Source organism: Ascidia mentula, chromosome 8, assembly GCF_947561715.1.
Source record: "Ascidia mentula chromosome 8, kaAscMent1.1, whole genome shotgun sequence".
NCBI classification, from domain to species: domain Eukaryota; kingdom Metazoa; phylum Chordata; class Ascidiacea; order Phlebobranchia; family Ascidiidae; genus Ascidia; species Ascidia mentula.
This window is the reverse complement of record NC_138573.1, coordinates 2,946,691-2,962,123: the sequence shown is the minus strand read 5'-3', so window position 1 is coordinate 2,962,123 and position 15,433 is coordinate 2,946,691. Positions and strand designations below refer to the sequence as shown.

The window sequence follows — 15,433 nt, the reverse complement described above, 5'->3', positions numbered from 1 at the left end:
ACGCGGTCAAAGATTCTCGGTCTGTACATAGATATTCTCTTCAAGAAATGTCAGGAGGTTGCGGTATCTGTTTAATTTGTAGTAACGCAAGGGAACCACGACTTTCTAAGAATCCTAAGTATATTGTTATAGGCTAGTTTAAAAACTGGACCACCACCGATACAACACATAATGCATGAAATGCCATGGACGAACCAACAAAATTTCCTCACGTTTAAATCAGGTCTTTCAGCGTCGGCTTTGTCTTTTGTGTATCGTCCATATCAACACTATCTATAAACCGTTGATCTTAACCCCGGTTAAACTCTCAGAGCTTCAAATTGCGAAACGAAAAATGCCTCCGTTTAGTCAAAATTTGTAAACGCACACAGCATTCAGCGACCATGCGCAAAAATGTCATCTTGTGGAATCCTGGCTACAACGCTCCAATGCACCAGGAGGCAGAAATACATGTTTGTCAGTAAACCACTCAACGCCGGAAAAGTCAATTGAATGTAAATGTCACCTTCTTGAGTATTTTGCTAGATTGACGTCGCACTCTTTTGACAGGTTTGTCCTTGTTGCACGCAAGCGTATCAACATACGGTGCTATGTGTGTGTTTATTGATCACGCGCAAGGTCAAGTTAATTCCGCGACCACTGTGATATTTTGGGTTGTACGTCTGTTTATGATGTATTTTCGTAGTGGTTGTGGTTACGGATTTGCTGCTAAATCGAGATAGTTAATCACGCAACGTATATACGCCGACAGTTAGCCAGTATTTACTCAAATGACATGCGTATATCTTGTTGCTGCATCCACATATAATTATAACTCCATGTTAGGTGATAAAGGACAAAAAACGGCGCCAAAACTTTTCGCTATCTATTCTTTTGCCGTTGTGGTAAACAACATCGCTTGGAACAAGACAACCTTCCTCCCTTCAGCGGGTTAGCGTGAAAACCACAACAGCATAAGAGCAAGCAAACGTTACCCAACTGTCAACCGTATCACGTCCGCCAATAATCAATGCAACACACTCGCTTTTGCGCAGAATCCCCCGTGAAAAGATGATGCGATTAGCGCTTTCTCCACAAGCGTACCAAGGTGCTATACTCGCATTTTTGTGCAGCACGGCTCCAGGCATTGTGCGCGAACGGAAGTCGCAGTTTACGGCATATCAGCCTACGAAATATCGACACGAACCATACATACGGCAAGAAGTTGTTCCTTTCCTTTTTGAGAGATAAAAAGTCACAGTATGACGTGTGTGTGACGTGGTTCTGTGCTGTGGTAAGGCGAGAAGAATTTCGTGACCCATCTCGATCTATCACTCTTTAATTGCCACTGGGAAAGTGATGGCGGTTTTCAGCAACATTCACGCCCCTTTAAATCTACTCCAACTTGACGGTTTCAGGTTCCTGAGCAACAAACGCAATTTGCAGATGACAATTCTTAGAAAAAACGTCAACGCTAAAGCGATGTTATTTGGCCAAAACAACGTTGACAGGCCTTGCAAGGACGAAAATGGTTTTAAAAATGCCCGTAGGTGACCGTTGCGTATTATGCAACAAACTTCGAAACTCTCGATTGCTTAAGGGATCCATTACGTTTTCTAGGAATGCGCTGGGGGGTTTTGCCAAAGTGCTTTCGGCGTGGCGGGACCTTTAACCTTGCGTACAATTGCTGTAATTTGTCGGTAAACCGCGAAAGGTTGGAACCCATTTCGGGAAACAAATACCTTCCCGCTACTTGCTCTTCGAGCCCCGTCTATCTTTCTAAATATCGCGGCTAATTTTGCCCTGAGAAATGTCTGTATTCGGTCCAAAAGCATCCAAAATATTTGCTTTACAATAATCAGGATTTCTTTGATGAAATCAAACTGTTCTGACTGCACTTATGAGTATTTTAAATTCCTTGTGTTGGACGTATTTAAAAGCGAAGACATTATTATTTGCTATAATATTTGCTTTACACGTGTTGTCGCATGAAGTTTTATTGAAACCGTTTCTAAACAAACACAGTTTTAGACATCGAATTGTGTTTTTAATAACTTCGTGAACGCGTCCATAGTTTACGTAATCAAGGCTGTAAAAACAACATTTTGCTCGACAACACGCATCTGTATGTCTGATATAAATGCAAGGATGTTGTGGTAGCCTGACCGCTACGGCATGAAAAACACAAATTGTTGTATTAATTGTATTAATGTAGAAGGCGCGTCCTGTGTACTTACTAATTGGCAATCATTCACTTAATGTTCCGGCACTACACCCTTGTACAAATGAGAGCTTCATAGGCACATCGCGACCGCAACTCTGATATACCGCGCTAACAATGTAACAATACCGCATAAAATATGCCGGAGCATTTGAGAAACCCTACCCGATAATGCAGCTCGCTTATGTGACGTCATCACCGTGCTGAGTCCAAATTAGGAAGGGGGTTTTGCTCCGGCGAATGCCCGTGCAGCAAATTATTTTTAATGACAAGAAGAGCCTTCCGGCCACAGAAGATATATAAATTATGCATCTGAAGGCAAACAATTTTATTAAACTGTCCGAAATGCTGCATGGCAGGAGCTGCCGGGAAATTCTGAAACATAATTCCTGTACAAAACGCAGTAGTCCGTGTTTTTGAGGATTAATATAAATTCGGCATTACGAAATCCGATCTCAATATAAGGAATTAATATAGCGTCATGACGCGTCACAGTTATTTTCATGCGGGCATCCGAGGACCTTTGGGCTGCAAACATTCAGCAAAGCGCCCCGCTTCGTGTTTGTTAATTGCCAAAACGCGACGCTTTGCTGCTTTAATCGCGGCCGCAATCACAATCAGGCGAGGACGCGAAAACCCGACTGAACCCACGAGGTCGCATTCCGAAGAGGCAGTGGCATGGCTTGGTAAGCAGAAAGGCAAACAACCTTTAAAACAATGCTCCTGTTGCTGCAGTATCTCGTTCGAGATCGCGTCCTTTATGCAGTGTTTGCAGCTTCTGCTAGTTGTAGGCATCTATAAGGGTAATCCCAGTCAACGGAATAATGTTTCACCAGTTGCCAACAGTGGTGCGGTAATTATATCAAAGTAGTTTTGGCCTTGTGAACATTTTTATGTTTTTCGGTTGGAAAATTTATAGACGGCATCTGTTTGGCCGACTTGGCATCTGTGATAAAAGGTTCAAAATTATATGTTAAGCTTTAAAATTTACCCCTTTTATTTGTGTACAATTGATTTTTCACAGTTGTTATGGCGTTACAATTACAAAACAAAACTTTTGTTCAAATTTATCATCGACATACATTTTCCGCTGGATTTGGCCGACGACCACCAAAGTATTGAAATGAACCCAAAGGTCAAATGCTCTGTAACAAAACATACGTCACTGGTTCTGTCTTTTCAACACTTAACCAAAAGCAGCGTGCCAACGATTTCTTGGAAGTCCCTATGACGCTACAGGTGAAGCCACTCGGAGTAAACACAGAGGTGACCCGTCAACACTGCGTCTGACGCATCTGGGAAATTATGCGACCTACCCACGTGCTCGGGCCTTCTCTGCTCTGCTGGTGACGAAATCAACAAAGTTGGTTGAGGTTATGGATTTTTGTGGTTTAATTTTTAGCACACATTATATATACCGCTTTGAGCATTGTATTTTTTTCAAACCATATATACTGCTCTTTTATCATTGTTTTTAGAAGAAAAATAGCGCTTGCCCGTGTAAGCATAAATTCACTGGCGTATTTTGGAGCCCACAGGGGAAAATTTTGCACACATGCGGAGTTGATTCTGACTTCCTTTAAATTTAAACAAACACGAACAAATGTAAAAGACTTGATGATTCTTGAACAAAAATAAAACTTGCACTGAAAATGGGAAATAACAAAGGGAAAACGCCGAAAAGACAGACATGAAACAAATACAAAAAATGCATGGAAAGGCGGTAAGGGACGCGACGAGAATCGTTTATTTTTATGCTGGTGAGCGACGAAATTGCATTTTTCTCAGGGCAACAACAATAACAAAAAGAGTACGGAACGGTATCAAGTGACGAGAACGCGAGACGAATTCGGCCAAAGAATCGCGCTTAAGATCCAACCAGCAAAACAACAAGACGAAGCGACGATACCAAGCCCTTATCGCCTCGGTTATCATATCGTGCACATCGATCGAATTCTCGCGGCGAAGCATCACCACTCTGGAGACGTCTTTCAACGATGTCTCCGCCATTTGGGGTCTGAGGGGAATTAATTGAGCCACCGAGTGAACAAGGTGGGGATTCGAGTGGGCGAAAGGCCCCGGACCCCTTACTTTTCCAATATTTTGTGGGTGTTTGGTCCAGTGGCACGTCCTGATGACAGCCCACGTTTCGCTGCTGAGACATTCGAAGGACCACCTTGCGTCAGGAAATTGTATTCGCATCCCCTTCCCACGCCCAAGTATAACTGACGCTTTTAAGCCGATTACGGACCATGCCGTAAGCGGACTAAGGCCGAAGACCGCAGTGCAGCAGCTTCACCCGCTGTTGTGTGGAGCCCTCAGTCGTGTGATTCCTAGGCCTACCGCAGTCGAGTGAGCCCCGAAACATTCAAAACACTAGAGCCGTTTTTAATCCCTTTGACCTCGGAGCCACCAGCGTCGGGTGCCACGATTTCTGGCAACTCCCGCGCCGCTTTAGGGATTGTTTTTCCTGATGAGCGCTCCGTTTGGGCCGGTGCCACTCTCATTGTGTACCTACGTCCTTGTCATTGCCTACAACTCGGCTTTGTCAAGGGCCTCGCAGGCCACGAATGGCGTAAGGTCTATTTTCGCGTTTCTGTTTTGCTTACGACGCGAGGCCGCTTCCTGTGCATGTTTTAAAACGTGACACTTTCCCCCTCGAGCCCCCGCACGCGATTCGTCCTTCCCCTCCCATTGAACCCAACCTCGTATTCACGGAGGGAATCCCGCAACACCCACCTTTTGCGCTAGCCGCGACTTTGTTACGAGGACATCAAAAAGGCGGCTCGCTTTTCAACTCGAGCTGCACGAAAGAACGGCACGCGGTTGGTGTTGTTTGTCACTCGATCACATCAGGGCGTTTCTGTGTCGGTTGTGCAAATCGAAACGACGCTCACGTAATCAGCCGGTGGTCCTTCGGCTTTGTTCGCGTTTCGTTAATGGCCGTCGTTATTGGATAGAAAACGAGCATTCTCGTTGCATTTTTCACGAGAGCCTTGTGTTTTTTTCCGAAAAAAAATTGGTCAGAATTATTTCATGCAAGAACAACCTTTATATGAAAAGAGCTGTATGTTTTTACAATAACGTCCGAGTTCGTAGCTGATTCCTTTTTTGACACGTGCGTCCTACCTATATCAGTGCATGGTGCTCAATGGATAGTTTATAATCATTTTACCGTGGCAAGTCAAAGATGATGTGGTGATATGTGGATTTCTTGTAGGTTGGAAAATATTGTGAGATACAGAAAAGTTGTGAAGCGTGCGATTTAAAATTGGAACCGCAAAACAGCGGCGCTGTAAGGTGTGTATACATATATATATCTGCGTATATATCTATACAGTAAAAAGGGGATCGCCTTCATTTCATGAGAATCATAAATAAATAGCGCATTTCACAAAAAGCACACGAAGAAACACAAGAAACAGAGAGAGACGAGTTAACGACCAAAGCAAAGTCACCTTGACAGCCACGCGGTGGAGCAGTGTGGGAAACGGCGAGTTTTGCCACTGAGTTCCGCCGTTGGTGATAATCCGTTCATACTCATAAGCGTTTATGGTTTGCGCACTTCCACGTTATTCCTTTGCGCTTGACCGTGTCTCCCACGTATGGTCGGGCGGACTGCCGAGTTCGTCATCATTGGGGTTCCCCCTGGCAGTATGTGTAGTGGGGCTGTCGCGTTTATTTGTGCCCGTTGATTCGATTAGAATTGTTGGGCTGTTTGGACGACTGACCACGTGGTCGGTTGTTGCAGAACCTTGGACGCGTGATGCGGTCTGTGAAAACATATCTCTGTGAGCTTGAAACCAGCGGCCAATAATGAGACGATAATTATTATGACAAGATTACGTTTTGTTTCCTTTTCGCCCAAATAAAGGACCCGAATTAAACACGTAAACAAACAAGGAGCTCTTACTGCACTTTATTCTTCTTCTGCAGGCAGTGTGTCTTCGTTTGCAGTTTTTTTTCCTTTTACTTTTTCGCTTCTTGCATCTTTTAAAAATTGTGCGACATTTGTTTATCTTTGAAGTTCGGAGTTTGGTGTGAGATGTCCCTGCAAGGGCAAATTACGCGTATTGGTTAATTTGTGGAGCTCAGCTTTTGTACTAGGGGACGCGGAGCAGTGGGAAGCATTATCCCTGTCAGTCACAAAACATAAAACAACATTTTCGAAAAAAATTAAAGTTTTTCATCTACAAACGATTCAAATAATGCATTATAGATATTGGAATTTGGGATCCCGTTGGTTTGGCCGTTTAACCTGTTGTTAACTATATAACAAGTTAATACTAGATAGCGTTCTACAAAAAGCTTGTGGACACCGTTGAATAGAGCATTAAATGGATTTAGCAGTAGTATAAGTTGTTGTAACCATTTCCACAGAAACCATTACCTTTTCTTTTAGGCTCCCGCACTATACACGTGTCATTGCTGGGAATCATATTCCTGGGACATTGGGAAACGCACGAAGAATCGTGTAGATAGAAATTATCCAAGCATTGGTTGCACTTGGACTGGTGGTCGCACGATGAACAGCCTTGACTGCATCCTGCAAGTTAAACAGTGAGCAGTGTTTTAATGCACATTGCATGTACTATAATGTTTTTAATTTTGTAATTGAACAGTGACGTATTCTGCTTCAGTGACAGTTAGGACGAGAATTTGCTTTGTTATTCACGATAGTCCAGTTTTTGCTTGTGATAAGGCAAAAGCAATAGAACGTACCTTCTATCAAACTTGTGTCTGTGCGTTAGTGTCTCAACAGACAATAAAGCGGTTATTCATTCCTACACGAATGAGTGATAAAACGCAAGAACACCCCGCGGACTGTAGCGACCAAAAATCCACACAGCACAGCGAGAGTGTAGAAAATGTTAAATTGCTCTGTGCTGGAAAGTATCTGTAGCTCTCTGTGCTCCCCAAAACATTCCGCGGGCAAATGAAACGAAACAAGTTTGGACATCGTTTCAATTCCACACTTTCAATTTCACGGCAAAATTTTCGTTGGTGCCGTGCTCGACCAAGTCCAATTCAACTGGAATCAAAACCCGTGACTTGTTGCGATACACTCCGAATGACGTAAAAGCATTCGTAATTGTGCCACCAAACAAATATTTGTCTGGACGAGGTCGTAAATTAAAAGATGCCGCTCGGTCTAGCGGTCTCCGTCTCACAGCCTCGTAGTTCGGGAGCATGATGGGTTCAACCTAACTGAACTATAGTTTGTAGATATTTTATCCGCTATAACCAGATTTGAAAGCAAACGCACACAGTCTTGCAAAAAAATGTTTATCACTTCGGAAATGAAAACTGAAGCGAATCACGCTATAAAAAAACGAAATGCACTCAACGTACTTTTAATCTCTGTCGCTCATTGCAGAATTTCTTTCCTTTGAAAATTCTATTTCGCGGAAATTTTGGGGTTAAGCAACGAGCTATGGTTCCTATAAGATCGACACCAGTTATGGATTTAGGCTCTGTTGGCCCCATGGCAAATTGTGGCATGGAAATACATATATGTTGCGCTCATCAAGAATGAGAATAAAACATTAAACAATCGAAATTTTAATTAAAGGTTGTGGAGGAGTTTATTTTCGTTGCGAAGAATACGTTGTTAATCGTTCGACCACTTTAAACCTGAACTTACTTCACACAGTTATTCAGGTGGCCTGGATTTTTGGCCAGTCCAAGCCACGTGCCTTGTTTGCGCAATGACTTTTCCAGCACTACACGATGACATCACGCGTGTTTTTTTGTTTCGTTGTTTTAGTATCGGAAGCACCAGCAGAAATGTACAAAAGTAATTTTAATTCAGCGCCTTAGTAATTTCACCATCCACAAGGCGAAGTTAAAGGGATGAATTATTGTCTCTCCGCATAGATCGTCACACTTAAACATAACTCCGAGCATAGTTGTAAGTTAATTACAAAACTTTTTTAAAACAGTCACATACGTTTAACAGTAACCATAGGTTCTTCTTTATTTTAAATGGTTCGAATTGAGCAGTGACGTGGCAATATTCTGAGCCTTGTTTCCAAACTTAGAACCACAAGTAAACAACAACGGAAAATTGGTGAACTGTTGCTGCGTGCGCGCTTCCCTGCCAGACGACCACAGTTTGGAGGTTTTAAACAGAAAACGCGTTGTTGCATATTTGCGAATGCGCGGTTGCCAGCATTTATCCTTGGCATAAACGCCGACCTGAGATAACGACATTGATAATACTAAAAGCACAGTAAACGCCGCACGGCTTCGAGCTCTGCGCCGCATATGCGATACTGCGAGAGGCAGCTGTGATTACAAAATATCAAAGCTTGCCATGTGGATGAACTGCATTCAGGCGAAAAAATAATAGCGTTGCTTGTAGTTCCATCAAAGCCAGAGCTAAGTTTGGATGCGAATGCCTATATTTAGTCACCGTGTGAATAAAATTGGCGTCACGGTGTCCCGTCACTACGCGTAAAACTTTCCCACTTTAAATGCGGCGATTGCGGGAAGCGTAATCTCTACTCAAAATCTTAGGCATATTGTATAGAATTGTAACATAGTGGATAATGTTTAATTTGGGTGACAGGGGGTGTCTGTAAGAGCAAATGCCGCAAATGAACTCATGGCATTCTTTTAAATAAAGATACTGTACCAGGAAACAATTTTGTAAACGATATTTTGAAAACGGAATGAGCGATGAGTACCGTATTGTTAATGTGCGCAGCTTGTAATTTTATTGCCCATATACATCAATACGGCTGAGGATAACCTGCCGAAACTTGCCTAATCACCCACCATAGCATCATTAGATTAAAATTCGCCGAATATCGGCTGTTTACATGATGTACATCTACATTTTTCGGCGTCTCCGAAACATGCGTTCCGAAAAACACTCAAACAAACAGAACAAGTATCCTGTGACTTACTTTTACATGAAAATCCCACTTTTTTCGACCGATGGTCGTAGTAACCGGGGGGACAGCGGTGAAGACAAAACGAGCGTTGGGTATTCGGGTCAACGAATAAAAACTTCGTCTGTTGAATCCCCTTGCAATTCGGGCAGCCGTTGTGGAGCGTAGTGCAGTCTACGCATAAACTGCCGCACACGAATGGCAAATCCGATGTCCCTGAGAACAATAGGGTAACGTTTAGTTGTGTGTAAGACATTGGGATCAAGGGTTGAAATGTCAAAGTGTAAAATAGTTTTTACTGGCACCGCAACCAAGGTATGCCTGTGAACCTTATGATCAAAATACGAGAGCTGGGAAAAAAGGGCTTGAGCACTGTATGCAACGGGACCATCATGCCCCGTTCATACAGTAGCATGTAACGCTTATACTTAAGACATGAATACGTACAAATTTAATACGCTGTTGCCTATGATTTGGATTTATGCTGGCGTATATCACTGCATCAAGGTTTTAGGAAGATTAAGCATTAACCACTATCTACAATCAGTGATTTGCCACAGAAGGCGGAATGTTTGCATTTGTAAAATCAGTTGTAGATAGTTTGAAGTAAGAACATTCTGTGGAAAATTCTGGATGGCATAACCTCGCCATCAAATGTGTACATTGCGAAATTAACCCCGATCTCACGCACCGGCAGTGAATGAACAAATCAAATCATTTAAATCATGTATAACGGTATACCACGTAACTGATCAACAAATACGAAAATGAATATGTCGCGTGGGGACCGATGAAACCAAATATACTGGAAAATAATTGTGTCTGGCGGTAATAGAGGTTGCAAAGAGTTTGCGAACCATTAAATCTAAATGTACAGCACAAACTCAAAGGTCAGGTAATTAAACTTGCCCAGGATGCCTGACTCCATATCACCCCAACGCCTTGACGGCGACGATTTACAGAAAACAATGGTGAAGTGCAGCTGCTTGGTCAATATATATTTCGCGCTACAAGAAACCGCAGCGTCAACAGAAGCGATCAGCATTGTGATGCTGCAACAAACTGTTTAAGTTTTACCTCAAAAGTCGAGGTCAACCAGCCAGTGAAACAACAGCGCGCAAAGATCTCGTGCAGCGACGGCATGCGGGGCACGCCACGGCGAAATAAACACCAGAACAGTCGCTTATTTGAAAGTGAAGAAATGCGTTCGGTGGATACATGATAGACATTCGAGGAAACCTGGGACCTGTTTATGTTCTCGCCGCACCTGCAACGGCTCTAGGCGACTGCATAGTTGACGGGGTCAGACGAGTTGTGTCGCATTCACACCTGCGTCTCCCGACAGGCCCCTGAACACAAACACCCAGACCACTGTGTAACCTGACGTTTATCTGCGATGCATACCTTGATGTATCAGCACACGCCTCGTAATTAGGGTCGGTCCGGATCTTGGAATACGCCTGAGAGCGTAATGTCGTCCGTAGCTGAGCACGAGGAGTCCCAGCAACGTGATGAGCTCCACTATAAGGCGATACGCCATCGGTACCTCGCCATATGTCATCACGCCACGATATATTTCCTAACTTGCCGTGGCAAAAACTTATCGGCGGCTGCCTGATAAGACAGTAAAGAGGGTAGCAGAACGATGCCGTCAAGGGGATGGCTTTAAACAACTTTAAAAGCGAACATTTAACTGTCGAATTCTGTCGCTGCCTTTGGGGCCATTCCATTAGGTTATCGGTGTGCGATTCGGCATCGAGGCTTTTATGATAAGACTGGACCGCTGAGCAACGTCCCGGGTATTTTACCAGTCCCTGTGAATTGGGGATGGCGTCTTATCCTTTGTTTGTCTCTATCTGGCTGCAATCTCTGCACGTGCGTCTGCGCAAGGGGATTTTGGGGGAAAAACGGGCGCCTTTACGGCACATAGCGCATCAAATCGACGGCAGACAACTGTTTTCGGCTCGGGACCAAATGGATCGGAGACTTTTTCAAGCCGAAGTAGCGATACTAATGATGTCGCTGTCTTCCGCCGAAACAGCTAAGGTCATCGTTGTAAAACGAAAAATGCATGTACTCCTAATGGGCGTGACAGCGTTCTTGTCTACTTTACTTGAAGTTGATGCGACTTTTCGTCCCCGCACCATTTGCATTTAAAGCTGTCCGCAAAAATGTTCCTGATATATAGGACATTGTTTGAACATGCAGTGTACCAAAACATAGAAAAACTCTGAGAATAAAAAGACTGGCCCATACTGTTATTAACATATTGTCTGTTTCGGCAAATACTTATGCCATCATAGACAACTTGATGTTTGAATAACGTGAATAACGCTCACTTCTTCCGATAGTTTTTTGTGACATTTACAAAGTGCCCCAACACAAATGTAAAATTGGCCACAATGAAAATAAATTTGGATCGATTTAACTTTGTCACGCCCGCCTTAATTTAGACCGACCGTGACATTGTTTTACCCGTCCGTCGTTGTCACTCGTCTTATTCCCGCGTCCCCGCCCGGTTCCCGCTATCCGGTTCGCTTTTACGCGAGCAACAGCAAAATTGCAAACGCCCCCGAACCGCGGTCGCCAAATTGACAAGGTCGGTCGCGCTGCATTCCCGAACAAACCTGGTCGTTTTTAGTCGCTCTCAATTATGAGATGAAATTACAGACGGCGGCAGCATTAGCGCCGCAAAGAGCTGGTAATTGCGCCAATTTTCGCATTCGAATCAATACGCCTGATGAATAATGCATATCGCCGCGCGGTTCCTTATTGAATTAACATCGGAAGGCCGTGGCAGTTCCGTCGCAACGCGCGAACGAACACGCGATACCGACAGACAAGCGGAAACTGTCGAAATACCATTAATCGAAGTCGACGGCGCGGGGCCAAAGTTTGCTCCGGCCCAGTTGTTTCGCCCTAATTCACGGTCTTTCTCCTTGCACTCATTGCCTAAAATCCAATTGTCTGCTGACGTAATTATCGCGCGCGGGGGACACGAAGAAAAGTTTTCCGGTGCCAGAATTTCCGCCGACGGCTCGCGCGGTCATGGGAAATTGGGCCTCGCGTCGTCTCCCTGTTTCGAACGATGCTTGATCTGGTCACCGCGCCTCTTTCAGTAATCGCGCGCACGCATAATCCCCATTGTCGAGGATCACCTACTGCCGCTCATGCTTCATTGATGCGTCAAATCAATTATTTGCGTTCTGACGATCGCGGGTTCCTTTCCTTTCTGCAGAAGCTGCGGTAAATATATGCGATACTTGCTACCGCTTTCAATACATCGTCGAAACGCGTTTTGTTGAAGAACGCACTGAATTCGCCACTTCACGTTGCTTTGTACAGTTACCGTTTAACAGAAATTGTAACAGTTACCACCATATTCCCAAGCCTGTCTCTGGATTAATGGCTGCGGTCAACCCAAAGAACTTTCAAGTCTGGGCCGAGATCGTTAAAAGCCGCCGAAGCAAGGGGGACCATCTAGTAATAACAAATCCCTGACGCCAAAATCCCGACAAAAAAGGATCCTTTACGTGTTATTTTCAACGCGGGAGATAGTGCCAGCCCACATAAACGTGTGTCAGGTATGGTTTTGGGAGTTGGCTTTTCAACACGCGTCCAACCAATACGTGTTGTCCGCACTGATACGAGCACGTCCCTGATTTTGGGGGCGCTGTTGGTTTCTTGTGGCGGTGCTTGAGTCTGGCACAAAAAATGTAGCGTTTCGAGCGAGTTTTTCGGCAGAAGAAAGCCCGGTATCCGGTTGTTTTACTTTCGTTTCAACGCCACCGAGCCTTGGGTATGTCACACGGTGCTTGCATATGTTAGAGTGCTGTCACCTGCCCCCGATCAAACGACCAGCATTCCAACGTGGGCGCTTTCGAAAGCGACGCAATTACGTCCTCCAAGCGCGGCACATCGCTTTTTAGGGGACTGTCGCATCCACTTAGGGTCACGACCTTGTTTGGAGAAAACAACTTTCATCTTCTTGGGCCCCGGATCGGGAAATGGGCCTGTAGTTCGGCACGGAACGACGACGTCACGAGATTCCTCGCGTGGTGGAAATTAACGCGAAATCTTTGCAATACTTTGTGAAGCCGATCGAGCAACAAAATATAAGATATATTACTTTTTGAATTTTTTTTAAAAAATGTTGTTATGCTTCAACAATGGATGCTTTCGGTATGGTCTGACCTCGCGTGCAACGACATCTGACGACCCAAGAAGGAGCCACAATGCCTTGCATTGATAGCTGGAGTGCCCGAGCACGTGTCATGTTTTCGCCGCGATCCTTCTGGAAGCGTAATCGCCGGCGCGGCCCGGACGATTGAAAACCGATAGTGAAAAGTACAAAGGGCGGTTGGATGTAAAACATATGACCCGTGCAACAAACAAACCTACGCCTACTTGAACTTGCCGGCGAGAATTAAGAGACCGCACTTGAACAGGTCGTGTATAATGTTCCTCCAGGTTTCGCCAGGGCGCCGGGTCCATTGCCTCCCCTTGGCCCGGTCGGTTAACGCGAACCACGCAGTGCAACCTTACACCATGTAAAGGCTTGTCACGGTAATTTGCGAGTCACAACACACACGCAGAGTTGCCTTGTACGTTTTCACACAATCCATTATGCGGGATTCTGGCTCTCGTCCTTCCCGGGCGTCAAGATACTGCACGCAGTGACTCTCGTTTTACCGGCGAACAGGCATTTTAACTGCGCCCGCACCGTCGTTCCACCATTTAGGTGGAATCGCTGAAAAGCGCTTCGGGGTGAACGTGGGGATTTGCGACACACCATTAGCTAAAACCGCACGAAAAACGGTCAACTTATTAGCTCGATTTTAGCAACAAACAACAATTCAAGTTTCGCGCCTGCTTTATGTTTACCGTGTATTAGCAAAGCGATATAATGGTGCGTGGAGATTTAGCCGAAAGAAAACTATGTCTACCCTCGGCTCTCTGCCAAAACCCGGCCTTTGGGTTTACGGGCCAATGAACCCAGCCAGTTCGGTCGCCTATTTTCTGCGGGGTCCAGTCGTACGCAAGACTCCACTATCAATCTTCTTTAACCATGGGTTTATCTGGCGTGGTTTGGTCACTCACCTCTGCGGTTGCGGGTGTGCACGACTCGATTGCAGTCCAAGCAAAACGCGGCCATGAGCGCGATGATGACGTAACAAAGGCTTATGATGTAACACAGGTATCCGCGTTTGATGACGATTACCAGCATAGCAATCGCCGACGACCAGGGTGAGTGGAACATGTTACCAAGTAAACATTTTCACCAGATTTAATCACGATCATTCTTAAGCCTTCGGGGCAGATTGCGCTTAATTGCTTGCAAGGAAAATGCAGGCAGACAGTTAGCCTTCCATCGATAACCGAAAGGTCGACGGCCTACACATTTCAAAAACACTAACCACCTGTTTGGATGCAAACACAAGAAATAATGAAGTCGGTTTTGTGGAAAGCGGCATCATGAACCTTGTACAAAAATTCCTGAAAATGATTCATTAGTGCTGGGCTAGGCTCGGGTGCGTTTAGCGTGAATTAGTAGAAGCAAGATTACAAGCGTCAACAAAAGATGATTCGTTGCAGAAAAAAACGATTGTTTCTGTCAACTTGTTGATGTTTTTGACCTTACTGGATGTATTTAACTTTGTGCTCTTGCGAATGCAATTAGAAGAACTGCCAATCAAGGACCAACGAAAACACTGCTTACTCAACAAACTAATCAATATTTCCGTATCTGACGGTTAAATAATACCAAATGTCGCAACCTTTGCCAGGAAACCATCCTAAACCAGCTGGCAATCCCTCACAACGGCAATAAAATTCCAACTATTTGTACTCAGCACTTATTCATTGTGGTTATTCTACGACAAAGACGCGATTGTACAAACTGTTACGAGCCGTAAAAATGGATGCCATACGTGGTTCTGGAGCGTGCCAAAGCGTTAATTGGATTGGCGCGAAAGTTTATTCGTGCGCAATGAGGCAATATGGGGTCAGAGTGTCGCGGGTCTTTTCTATTAATGTTCTTGGCACGTAGGAATGTAAGGATGCCAAACCAAAAGCAATAAAAAATAGAAACAGTTAAAATAAACGCCTAATGGTAATATACCCTCCCATCTGTTCATTACACATTTTAACTGTTGAAAACCTTGAAGTGAAACTCAAGTTGTTTGATTACCCGAGAACGGAACCATATGAAAGTTCTCCTTATAGAGAGCCTGACACATGACAAACGATTTAGCAAGCTCCAACCATTTCGTTGAAGCTGTAACAATGTCTGATACGTCATCGCTAAGCAAAGGTTTGTCCAGACGCGGTTTGGACA

General features: G+C 44.5%; 1 protein-coding gene across 1 annotated transcript; it reads right to left on the bottom strand.

The window, feature by feature from the left end:
• Positions 1-3,577: 3,577 nt before the first annotated feature.
• Positions 3,578-14,511, bottom strand: LOC145911781 (R-spondin-2-like). The gene is made up of 5 exons (XM_082999220.1): positions 14,197-14,511; positions 9,112-9,312; positions 6,591-6,746; positions 6,114-6,251; positions 3,578-5,973 (listed from the first exon to the last, which is right to left on the bottom strand). The coding sequence occupies exons 1-5, from the start codon at positions 14,354-14,356 to the stop codon at positions 5,879-5,881; spliced, it is 750 nt and encodes a 249-aa protein (XP_082855346.1). The 5' UTR covers positions 14,357-14,511; the 3' UTR covers positions 3,578-5,878.
• Positions 14,512-15,433: the final 922 nt, after the last annotated feature.

What these genes read in the sequence shown, in the direction of transcription:
- LOC145911781 (XM_082999220.1), bottom strand. Translation starts at nt 14,356, where the DNA reads ATGTTCCACTCACCCTGGTCGTCGGCGATTGCTATGCTGGTAATCGTC. An exon ending in GCACACCCGCAACCGCAGAG is followed by an intron (nt 9,313 to 14,196) that starts GTGAGTGACCAA and finishes TATTGTTCTCAG; the next exon opens with GGACATCGGATTTGCCATTC. An exon ending in GCGGGAGCCTAAAAGAAAAG is followed by an intron (nt 6,252 to 6,590) that starts GTAATGGTTTCT and finishes TTGCCCTTGCAG; the next exon opens with GGACATCTCACACCAAACTC.